This window comes from Belonocnema kinseyi, chromosome 3, assembly GCF_010883055.1.
Source record: "Belonocnema kinseyi isolate 2016_QV_RU_SX_M_011 chromosome 3, B_treatae_v1, whole genome shotgun sequence".
Classification (NCBI taxonomy): Eukaryota; Metazoa; Arthropoda; class Insecta; order Hymenoptera; family Cynipidae; genus Belonocnema; species Belonocnema kinseyi.
The window spans coordinates 107,307,173-107,319,506 of record NC_046659.1 but is presented as its reverse complement, the minus strand read 5'-3'; the positions used below and the strand labels follow the sequence as shown (position 1 = coordinate 107,319,506).

General features: G+C 33.7%; 1 protein-coding gene across 1 annotated transcript; it reads left to right on the top strand.

The window, feature by feature from the left end:
• Positions 1-12,014, top strand: LOC117170313 (serine/threonine-protein phosphatase 1 regulatory subunit 10-like). The gene is made up of 5 exons (XM_033356997.1): positions 1-114; positions 765-1,228; positions 1,365-1,939; positions 10,695-10,777; positions 11,900-12,014. Exons 1-3 carry the CDS (start codon positions 66-68, stop codon positions 1,455-1,457), a joined length of 606 nt encoding a protein of 201 aa, XP_033212888.1. The 5' UTR covers positions 1-65; the 3' UTR covers positions 1,458-1,939; positions 10,695-10,777; positions 11,900-12,014.
• Positions 12,015-12,334: the final 320 nt, after the last annotated feature.

Sequence of the window (12,334 nt, the reverse complement as noted above, 5' to 3'; positions counted from 1 at the left end):
TTCTCAAATTTTCCAGTTAACATTCTTGACATTGCAGAAAAATCTTGTGATCATATCTGAAGAGAATGAAGACTCTTCTTGCTGTTATTTTCTCTGCATGTGTAGCCTTCAATGGTAATTAAGTACAATGATTACAACCTAAATAATTCAAGTGCATAGAATTTTGCAAAAAAACTTTGTAACTAGAACAGTAATCCATGTTTTCGATCTTTATCGAAGATTCTGCAGTTTTATGGTGCTTTAGTATTTTGCATAATTTATTATACCTAAATTGCTACGAGTAACCTTTCAAGAATCATAAAACGTAATGGAGCTGTTTTCAAAATGATTTGTAAACCTGGTACTAAAATCAGATTCTTTCTAGTCCTGCGCTATCTTATGATTATTCTCGATACAATGGTTGAAGCTAGGATATGTTTCTGCTGTCAAAAAGTTGTTTATAAAACTTAATTTCAAATAAAAATTGTTATTTTTCGTGGGGATCGTTGAGGCGTTGCGGGAGGATGTGTGGTGTTCACGCAAGCGTCACAAACCGGGAAGAGAAACACGGAGGAAAACAAAACAGGAGAGAGACAAAATAGTTTCAAAACTCTGGATTTAATGTCACCTTCAGTCTAAAAATTGACATTATATCCAGGTTTGAATGTATTTCAAACAGGCTAAGTTAGGGTTGTTTTTAATTCGGTTTGTATTCGCCGCAGAACTTCAATTTTTAGTATATCTGTATATGATTCTAAACATTTATATTTTCGTTCATTTCTTAGAAATCGCTGGACAAGACATGGGAGCAGGAGGGATGGGACAAGGAGGGATGGCCTCAGGAGGGACGGGTGCAGGAAGTGGGGGAGGAGGAGGAGAAGGAGGAGGAGCATTGATGAGTCAAATGATGATGATGCTTCCTATGCTCCTGCCTATGATGATGCCTATGATGATGGGAGGGATGAACCCAATGACAGGAGGAATGGATCCTTATGGAAATAATATGAATCAAAATGGAAGACACCGACGACATAAGCAGCCGTTTCACGAGCACAGCCATTATCATTCTTCTGGAGGGGAGGGACACTACCATGAAGTGCCTCTGGGACATTTTAATGAAGGACCCGGACATTTTGGAGAAGGGCCGGGACATTTTGGCGAAGGGCCAGCACATTATAATGGATATAATGGATATAATGGAGGCGTTGCGCCAATTCAACGTCCTTCATATCCTACTGATACACGCAAGGTCTTTACACACAAGGTCTTTTTATTGATACACGCTATAGGTCTTTTCTAATTAAATTTCTTTAAATACTTATTTTTACTCGAATATCTCCGCTCAACCGAGATTTAACTTACACATATAGATTTCTCTCTTCTAGGGCGCTCCTGTAGACAACTTCGGAGGAGGTTTCGCACGTTACCCTGAAAATGGATTTGCAAATGCTCTACGCCATTTTCCTATAAAAGGGTAATTTTAATGAAAAAGGGCATCATGAAGCAAAAGCACATATTAAAAGTTTTCTGTTTCAATTTCGGATGTGGATTGCCTATGAATCCTGATTTTTTTTTCACGCACTCACCCTGTTTCTCCTTCAAGATCTCGCAAATTAACGTTAAAGTTATAAGATATTTTATTACAAACTTTTAGCATTTAAACCGTGTTTTGATTGCGCAATAATTTTAAAATAAAGCACTACTTACTTTGTCAATTTTTTCTATTTTATCACACTCACACAAACACACAATGACGACAACAGAATCTGGTGGTATAAAATATTTTGTGCGCGCACGTATAACTTTAACGTTAAGAACTAGTAATAGTTTTGCACCTCTGAGAGCACCAACCACAAGGGAATTAGTTCAAACGAATATTTTCTGTGCTCTCGTTGCAGCTCCCTTTTGAGGTCTTGATACTTCTTTCTCCTTTTCCTTCATGTTGGCAGTGTTGAAAAAAGTAAGTCTCGTGGAAAAATAATTGTATTATTTAATTGATTGTTATTTTCAAATAAAACATTCATACATGTCCAATTTTAAAGCTTCAGCCAACCAAATTATGCAATTTAAAATGGGAAATCTCCAAAATAGAGCATGCTTAAATATAATGGTCGCAAAAATGCAATAACTCTGATTAGGCATTGCAAACTTTTCAGTTTAAATTGTTTAAATCATTACTTTATCAGCTCAAAACGCTAAAATAAAAAAATAATACATTATACAATTTTAATATTCCAGATTTAGCATTTAAAAGTTTTGAATCTCTATACAAATACTTTTAATCTGAAGCTTCTCTAGCTAAATAAATTTGATTTCAAATTGGAATTACACAATTTTTTAAAATGATGAAAATCATTATCAGGTATCTATTATATCTAGTCACATTTAAAGTGATCAAATGAATTATCCTTAAAAAGAAAATTGCAGAAAATTATATAATTCAAAGTCAGAAGCATTAAAACGGAAAAAAATTGAAACTTGAAGCATTACAAATTAAGCAATTTCAAACACTGCTTGGGACTTTGAAAATAATTTATTAGTAATCAATCATTTTTGAATTTAGCAGACAATTTTTGAAATAAACATATTTTAATCCAAAAAGCAAAATTAATACTAACTTTGAAAGTATAATTTAACCTCATTATCTCAACTATCTTTATCGGAAGACGAACCCACTGGATGAATTTATCGCATCTCATTATGACCCGCAGCAAAGATCAACCATCTCTTATTGTCCGCCACTCCCCGAATAAAAATTAATTATGCTGCTAAAGCCGTCGGTTTCGAGAACCAAAACACATTTAATCATTATTATTATTTCTAATAAGAAGTTACTGGTACAATTTTGGTCTGACTTTGGGTTACAATCTATATTTTATTTTAGTTTTATATTTTTAGAAAATTGAAATAATAGTGTGGAGCATTGCGAATTACACAGGGTTTTTTCGGTATGTTCGAAAATATTTTTTCATTGGGCGTAGACAACCTACTGGAGTTTGATAGGTTGCTTCTGAGGTTGAGAAGGTAAACTTGCTACTTTTCATCTTTATTTTCCCCCGTTTGTCAATATACTTATTCCAATAGATTCTGGCAAGGGCGTTACTACTCTGCAATATTGCAAAGATGTCACCATTGGCTGTTGTCATAACAATTTGTTCTTGGATTGGCATAGGCTCAACGGCGTTGGGTCCTGTTCTCAATCTCACTGGAGTATCAACAGGAAAAGTGTATCTTCGAATACCCGACTCAAATTCGCAATGGGAACTAGACGAAAAAATTTAAGGTTTTCAAGTTTATATGCAGGTCCTTTACGAGAAGAGATTGTGGTGGGTGGAACCATGCTCCTAGCAGGAGGATGATGCCTTAAGGAAAAAGGCTTCTCTGGAAAATAAAATCTGGTAGAAGGAATCCTGCACCTTGATCTCCCAGAAAGAGGAGACTTGTTATTAGAATCAGAAGTTCTGGAACTGGAAACACTATAAATAGGGTCGCGGTAAGACAGAGACTCAGAACTAAACTTTGCAACAAACAACAGAGGATTCATTGTTGTTTGAGTCCGTGCAGACACACATTTATAGGAATTATAATCATGCTAGACCGGTTCTGCAAATAGATGCCTACCTTACCGACATCCAGAAACTTCTAGCATATAGTGTTTCGTATCCGCGTTAAATTATATAGAAAAGTGGTTCGTGTCCCTGCTAAGTTTCCAGAACATTTTTGATAAAGTCATCATTGATTCGTACCTCATCAACATCAACTTCACTTTATCGACATCAAGAACTTTCACAGCTAACGTCGTAGAATAATAATACTGCGCAATTCTGCGAACCGAATTCATGTTAGCAGGTTCAATGTTCGTAAGAGAAAAACAAGGATGATTTATTGCTTCGTGCTAGATAAGTAACTCACTTAATGCGCAAACGATGCACGTATATACGTGAAATTTGATATGAAGTGCTATGTGTGACAACCTGTTTTGACTATTCATTTGATTTATTGCTTCCTGGTAGATAATATTGCAACTAAAAATCGCTGTCTTTATTTATCTTGTGCGCAAGTAACTCGTGAAAAACATTATTCTCCAGCCTGGAACTTTCTGGAACTTTAAGATGGAGTGACAATATATTATTACAAAATATTCTAAGTTAGAGTGGTTCGTGCTAAGTTTCTAGAGGGTTCGTAATGACTTTATCATGAAATCCTTTCTTACCGAAATTGGTGCAATAGGGCTGCGGGGCCAAATCTCTGTATTTAAATAGGAAATACTGGACCTCTAATATCCTCGCTCGATACTTCATACCAGAATAAAGACTTAAGAATCTCTATAACAAGGCGTGTTATAAGAAATGATTCATTATTTCATTAGACACCTTTTTTGCCTATACTATTTGATTGACTTAAAATAATTTTCAATTTTTACTTTAATTATATTTTTCTGTTTATCTTTAAGTTCTAGAAGATCCTGGACTCTTGAAACAGGCTTTTCACTAATTATAAGAGCACTTAATAAATAAGAACAGCAGTTTTTAGTTAAATATTTTATCTACAGGGAAGCAATAAATCAAATTAATTAATTCCGCTCTTACAATTGTACAATATTCTGTGACCTCAACAAGAATGCTCTCAATGTCGGCGAAGTAAAGATGCATCTTCCGCTGGTGAAAGTGACCCAGTAGCCCCCTGGCAATATCGGTACAATATTCTCTATTTAAATACATAGCTTTAGTTCAGTAGTATTTTTTTATTTAAGTCGGTAAGGCAGAAATTTATGTTGACGTCATCACGAATGTTCTGGATACTTAGCACGGATGGGAACAACTTTTCGATCAAAATTAGCATTAACAAGAACTACTACAGGGCAGAAGCTTGTTGATCTCGGCAAGGTAGGAATCTAGTTTTTCTGGATAAGTTTCGGCATGATGATGAAAAAAAGACAAAAATATTAATGGAATTATACCGATTTTGATGATTTTGAAGATTTTGAGATTAAAGAAAAATAGAAGTATCTAGAACATATAGTGAAGAATGTCTATCCTTTATATTGCTGTTAAAATATTATATCAGATAATTTAATGAAATATTTGACATCATTGTATAATCTCGTTTCATTACAATTGATTAGATTTAGTTAGGTTTGCAGTCGTTCCTCGAAATATCTAGGTTAATTTATTTCCCATTTCAATTCCATTTCTAACTGGCTTTCAGTCATCTTTATCTTTTATGTATTTAAATATAAGATTATACCTCAGCAAGAACTGGAAAAAAGAGAAATAATCATTTGCTTTTATTTTAGTAAAAAATGTATGTAATTTTAAATAATTTTACTAAATTGATTTTTCCAAACAAATTAGAGTTTTTTTGGTGCAAATGTTGCTTCTGTTTCCTTATATAATAAAAGGATTAGTAATTCAGTTTCCTCAGGTAGTAAGTAACTAAATTATTGCATTTATTAAGATATGGCTGAATATATATTTTTAAAATTATTTAGCATAGGTGAGCGTGTAGGGCGAGGGGTTAAGCAATAAGTTACAAATTGTTAGACGAGGAGAGCAAATTTTGAGATATTTCATAAGGGTAATTAGGATTTTGAAAATGTTCTGCTGTATACAAAATTTTAAGGGATTTTGATATATATGATCGGATTTTGAAAATATCTTCACGGATTTAAATTTTAAGAAATTAAAAAATGTTTATAGAAATAAATATATAATATTGTATTACTATAGTTACCAATATAATTAAGGATAATCGCTACTGATAGGATCATAGTAGAAGGGATCCTCATTTTTAGTTAAATACGTAATTGATGATTATGCTGATGCTTTAATGCATTTTTGCAAGTCACTAAAATAAAAATTTCAAGTCTAAACAATATCTCAATTTATATAATAAATCCGAAAGAAGAAAATAAAAGAATTATAACTCCTATAAATTATAAGTATTTTAAGTTTTAAAAATTTGTATCCACAAATTTCTTGAACGTCTAATAACGTAAAACTAAAAATTAGAAGCTCTTTCGTGTATGAGACTTTACTTTTGATTTTTTTCTTAATTTAAGTAGGGATATTTTGTATATAATCTTAGTCTGTTATTTTTTCTGGATTAAAGCGTGATAATATTTTCAACATTGTTTACAATATTATTATTCAGTTATCAAATTAATATTATATTATTTTTTACATTCGGCTCCAGTTTAACGAGGAGAATGTTTTATCTTTTCTATAATCTTCAATTTCAAAGCTGAAAATGTTTATACGATATCATTTTCATTTTAACAATTGTTTGATGATGAATAATTAATGTAACAACTAATGTTATCTGAAAATCTAACTGCTCCTGTGATAGACAAAAATTAATCTCTTTTGTGGGTAAATTTAATTACTAAGGCTAAAACTAAAACTACTTCGTAACAAAATTTTTTTTCTTCAATTTTTTTCTATGGTTCTAAATGTAATTTTTTGGTTAATATTAGTTTTCTTTTGTGACTTTATTTAAGAGTTTTCTGTTCTATCTAATAATAAAATAACGCAATTTTTGCTAAAAAATTGGTTTTTTGTAAATTCAAAATTCAATTCTTTACTAGAAATTTATTAATACAACTTCTTCAAAACTATTTAAAATTTTAATGAAGAATTAGGAGGAAAGATTTTTTACTTTAATGACAGTAGCGATGGACTTTAATGTCGTCGAAGAAGGATTTTAAATAGTTGAGTGTTTCATTCCCTGAAAGGTGTTATCAATTTGAAAAACAATAGCTATTTTCGACCCGCTTTAGTAAATACGTAAATTTCCCATATTTTTTCTTTGTCAGTACAAATAATTTTATTTGTTAATGTCCATGATTTTAAATTATTAGCATTGCGAAAAATCAATACAAGAATAATTTGGTCTACAACAGTGTTTAAACTCGATTTTTGCTCAATTTTCATGTAATGTATTCTTCTGATAAATAAGATAAGAATATCTCTACATTTTTCATTTCGAAGTTTCAAGAATAATGCAATATTTATATAAGGTGGAGCTAATAAATTTGTTTGCTTTTCATACTTGTACTCAATTGTGTGAAAAACACGACTATGACGTATTCTTTGTAAAAGATGAAAAGCAATTTATCTTCGTAAGCAAAACATATGCAGACATTAGTTAACCAAATTGAAATGATATTTTCTTATTCAAGATATAACTACAAAAATCTCTTCCATAATGCTTTATTCGTTACGAATTAATTTATAAAGAAATAAGAAGGTAACAAGTATATGCTTAAATCATATTTAGATTAATTTAACAAAATCTAGAAATATTTTGAAAAATTCTGTTACAAATTTCAAAATGTGAATTTTAAATATGTAATAGACAATTATATAACCTTTCTTAACATTACTTCTTTCAAGGTACATGAAAAAAAGTGTTAAACTGTGTTCAGTGCTTCCATTATGTCAGTGAAAACAAACAGTGAAGTAATTAAAAAAAAATGTGTTTCATCTATTTCTTTTTGATTTGTTTACACAAGCCTTGCAACTTTTAGTGATGATAATTATCAAAATCTTTGCGGTAATCAATCTAGGCCATTGACAGAAGGCGCTGATGGGTTTCGGCATTCTTGCAGACACACCTTTCAATCAACAGGTTCTCTGTGCAGCCTGCTTCATCTTTTTTCGAGCCACGTTGTCCGTACATTTCTGTCTACATAGGCTTCATTCACCAAACAATCCTGTTATTTAGGACAGCTGTAAAGATCTTATACAGCGTTTTCAAACAAATTATTGGCCTGTAATTCTCTAGGTTGAGCAAGTTTAATTTTTTCGGTAAAAGTATAGTGCTTCCTAGCACCACCCACTGCAAAGGGGCGTTTCTTACTTTAGATATAATGTAAATAAACGAATCAGATGTTGGTGTGAAGAAGTAAGTTTCTTCTACCAAAAGTTCTTGATACCATGTGGCCTTGAAGCGGAAAAGTTCTTCGTTACCCTAGATATTTTTTCACCTATTCAGGAGTGATTTCTGAACATTCATCCTCAGAGGTTATAAGATTATCGCAAAACTTCTTGAAGCAGATGATGTTATCAGTACCTTCTTTCAACTCTACTGCTTGCGGGATATTGTAAATCTTTTTTTAAAAAGTCTCTACCACGTTGGGCATGGTTGGTTTTTTGACAGCAACAGGATGATCACTGAAGCGGCGCAACGGGTTAGCGAGAAACTGCTGGTTCATCCAGCCCCATCTCTCTCTCTACTGTATTCTTCTCCTTGCGTTAGATAAAACCCGTATTTTTTCCACAATATGCTGCTTTATTGTCAGTAGCTTTAAATTTTTCAGTGTGTGATTAAGGATCCTTGGTTTTTGGGTGAACTTGCGAACCCTTTCCGTGAACGGTATACTATATCAGAAGTTACATAGTCAAAAACACACTGAACATGGGATGCATTCTGTCTTGTCCATCCAATCTTTCTGTTTAGTTGATGCACGCGTCTTTTGGTCGTTTGACCCGTCATCGGTTTTAGCCTTTGATTTGAATCAGCCAAAGTTCTCGCAGCATCATGAACCAAACAGTTCCGTAGACCAAATCTGCGGGATGGGACGCTTGTTCTCTCAAGCGACAAGGTGATGTATATCGCTTCTATCGATGAGCTCAGAGTCGTCGGGAGTACAATTCAGTTTTCCTTGCTTGAAATAAACCTTGGGGTATTTTTCTAAACTAAACTCTATTCAAATCTCCAGAGAGTATTCCTCGAGAATCCCTAGAACTAGAGTATAAATCTTAAGATAATCAATGTAAAGTACATAAGTGATCTAATGCTTTCGATTTTGGGTTTGCCGAAAAGGGCCCTTCGGAACGGTAAAGTGCAAGAGATAATGGCATTAATGTAAGGTAAAAGAGGAGTGTGTTCATGGTGTCACCCTGAAAGACGCCTCTCTGAAATGTGACCTTGCTAGTTGAAAAACGGGGTTTTACAGATAAGATAGTAAATCTGGTTTTCCTAAGCCTTATCAATTTCTCTATGCAACTCACGATGTGTGGGTGAATCCTTGAGCTTTCCAAAAGATAAATGATACATCTATGGGAGGTCGAATCGAAATATTTTCAGTAACAAATCCAAGCTACAGATAGGTCATGCTGGTAGAATTCTGCGTCTTTGCATACACATATATCGATAAGCAGGTCTTCCCGAGATCCTGCTACGCCATTTTTTGAGCCACGTTGTTCGTACATTTTTTCTACACAAGTCCGATTGTCTAAACAATCCTATAATTTAGAATAGCTATGAGAATCTTACAGTATGCTTAGACAAGTGATTGTCCAGTAATTCTACGGGTCAGGTAAGTTGCCCATTTTTGGCAGGAATACTGTCCGCCCTTCCAGCACCCACTCGAGAATCGGCTCTTCCGACTTTAGATATGAGGTTAAAATGCAAGCCAGATGCTGGTGGGGTAAAGAAAATTTCCTCGACCAGAAGATCTTGTTAAAATCTGGTCCTCGGTAGTAATTGGTGAGCATTCCTCTTCAAGTGGTATGAAGACATTTCACAGCTCTTTGAAGCTATCTATTTTCTTTGTGTATTCTCTCAGCTGATGTTAAACTTCGCAGACTTCTCGCCAGAATGTAAATTTCCTGCTCGATGTATGTAGTCAGTGATACACTAAATGCTGGTCACAAACTTTCTTTCCCAGCTTATCTTTGTTGTGAGTCAATGCATTCGTATTTTAGTCTTATGATCAGTCGTTGCTTTTGTTTTACGGTTTGCATCGACCAAAGCTCTCGCTGAATTATACTTATCACAAATAATTGGAAAAAGAGATCGGAGTCATCAGAAAAATCTCCACGAAGCTCGTCATCCAGTTTTGCCAGATCTTTGGGCGTGGGCTCTTTTAGATGCCTGTTGGTGGCTGGCCTTAGTGTTGCCTCTCTTTCTCTGTTGTCGGTTTGTAAATTTTGTAAATTATACCATTTAAAGCAATTTCAAAAACTCAATGGTTTAAAATCCATTTTCTTTAATCTGTTAAAAATTTATTTGTTTAATAATGACCTTCTTTTTCGGTTCAGGATTTTCTTTACTGAAAATCTAATGATTCTATTTTTTGTATAACATTTATCTTTTCTATTTAGAATTAGTTTAAAACTGATGTTATAAAAGTTCACTATTTTGGGAAGATGACCTATTTTTCTGGAAATTCAACAACTTTATTAAAACGCAATTAGTTTGGATTTAAAATTATCAGGAAATGCAAAGTGATCCGATGTAACCGAGCGATAATATTATTTTTTGTTTGGTTGAAAAGATTCATTTATATAAAAAATATTGTCAACAAATCTTTTTGACACAAAGTTACTACTGAAATAAAAGGCCAGAAGTTATAATATTATTGATATATTGCAATCATTCTTTAATGTCTTTCCAAAATCCCAATGACCTTTTTTTGTTATTAGTAGTATTGGTGCCCAAAATGATCTTTTTCTGGCATTTGACCAAAAGACAATTTTTCAGAATGAAATTTTTCGGTTTTGGATTATAATTTTAAAATTAAAATAACTATGTGAGTTTAATTGCACTGACAATAATTTGTGCCTGATATATGAGCCGACCTATTTGATAAGTAGAAGGACAGCGTACAATGTATATTTAATGTTGCCTTCGATTTTAAATTTCGTTCTAAGATGTCATAATAATTACATCGTAGTATTCACTCATTAGAAATTTTAATCTTTCTGTAGGTTTTCCGGAAATCTACATAACAAAATGAGGATCGTAATTACCACCCTGCTTCTCGCCGTCGTGATTTTTTTACATTTTGGTGGTAGGTACTTATCGTAATATAAATATCAATATAAATATGAAACACTATATACTTTAACAATTTAATTTTTACAATCTCATTAGAAAAGATATTAGATTTGCGTAATATATGACCCGGTCCGTTTTGATGAAATGACCACGTTTTGAGACCCTCTTAACGCGAAAAGCAGGTTTCTGGGAGAAATTAACGAATGTGGAAAATAAAATCAGACTTCCAGTCCATAAAAAGTGTTATTAAAATAATCTCCGAAATACCCTGATTTATTTGAATAATTTGAACTCCTGATATTATGATGATAATCTTTATTTCCCAGTTTTCTGGAATTTACTGAATTCCTTGAATATTCTGAACTCTTCAAATTCCTTGAATTTATAGAATTTTCAACATGTTCTCAAATTCTTCAATTCTTTTCATTCTTCTAATTCCCCCTGCGCTGTTTGCATTATTTTAAGGTTGTGTATTAAAAACCGGCACTGGTAAAAAAAAATTGTCGGTAACAGTAAAAAGACTTGTCGGTATCGGTGAAGAAAATGGTCGTTATCGGTAGAAAAAAAATTACATGTAGCGGTTAAAGACGATTAACGGTACTGAAAATTTTTTCACCTTTTCAAAGCATAGTGACGTTCCGCGAGAGAAGAGACCTTAAAGTGAACAGGCAAATTTTTCAGCAAAATCGATTGAAGAAACGATCGCAGCCAGACACTGAGCGAATGGGGACAATATCCGGAATTCATCCCCTCCACTTACGACTAAAGCTTCTCGCTTCGCCTTCAGCGAGTCAGCCGAACTCTTGTGTCACACGGACACAGGACAGAAAGATTCGTAGAAATTGGTGGGGTTGGATTTCTCAGTTGTAAAGCTGTAGGCGTTTTACCAGCGTTATTTTTAATTAAAAGGGATATTGATTTGACTAACACTATTTCTGTGACTTTTCACGGGGGTGACTTGCTTCCCCCAACATGTATAGGAAAGTAACAAGGGTTTGACCAGTGTTATTTATGTGACCAGTCACATGAGTTTCTTTCCACCCCTAAGATGTATTTGAAAGGGGTTGGGGTTTGACCAAAATTCTTTGATAAGGATCTAATTTGTTTTTAATAACAAGTCTTTCTTTTTTTATAGAAATGAGTACAATGGAAAATGAGGAATCAAGTGCAGGATCCTCGCGCAAGCGCGGGCGCCCAGTCGGATGCGAGAGCAGGCGCAACGAGAGCGGGCAAGTATACGGGAAATTTCGACTTTCTCCTTACAAACGCAAACCTGTTAATATCGTGCGCGAGCCAGATGATTATATAGAGCATATGGGTCAGCGTATTCAGGTCTGGCTATATCATGGAAACATTGTTCAGGCTAAATACCCGAACAATAATTGTCCTATAGGAACGGCTCATGGAAAGGTGAATTATCTACTACGTATGGTTACTTTGGCCGGAGGAAAAAGACTAGTGGAATGTTTAGATGAGGATGGAAAACTTCTGGGTGTCCGGCCGTGGTCATATACTCGTAAGGGAATATTCACAAATTACGTAACTGATTTTTCGCCAATTTTTTACCCCT

Excerpts from the sequence above, each read along its gene's own strand:
- LOC117170313 (XM_033356997.1), top strand. The coding sequence starts at position 66 with ATGAAGACTCTTCTTGCTGTTATTTTCTCTGCATGTGTAGCCTTCAAT. Across the intron at positions 115-764 it reads TGCATGTGTAGCCTTCAATG|AAATCGCTGGACAAGACATG; the intron begins GTAATTAAGTAC and ends TTCATTTCTTAG. Across the intron at positions 1,229-1,364 it reads ATCCTACTGATACACGCAAG|GGCGCTCCTGTAGACAACTT; the intron begins GTCTTTACACAC and ends TCTCTCTTCTAG.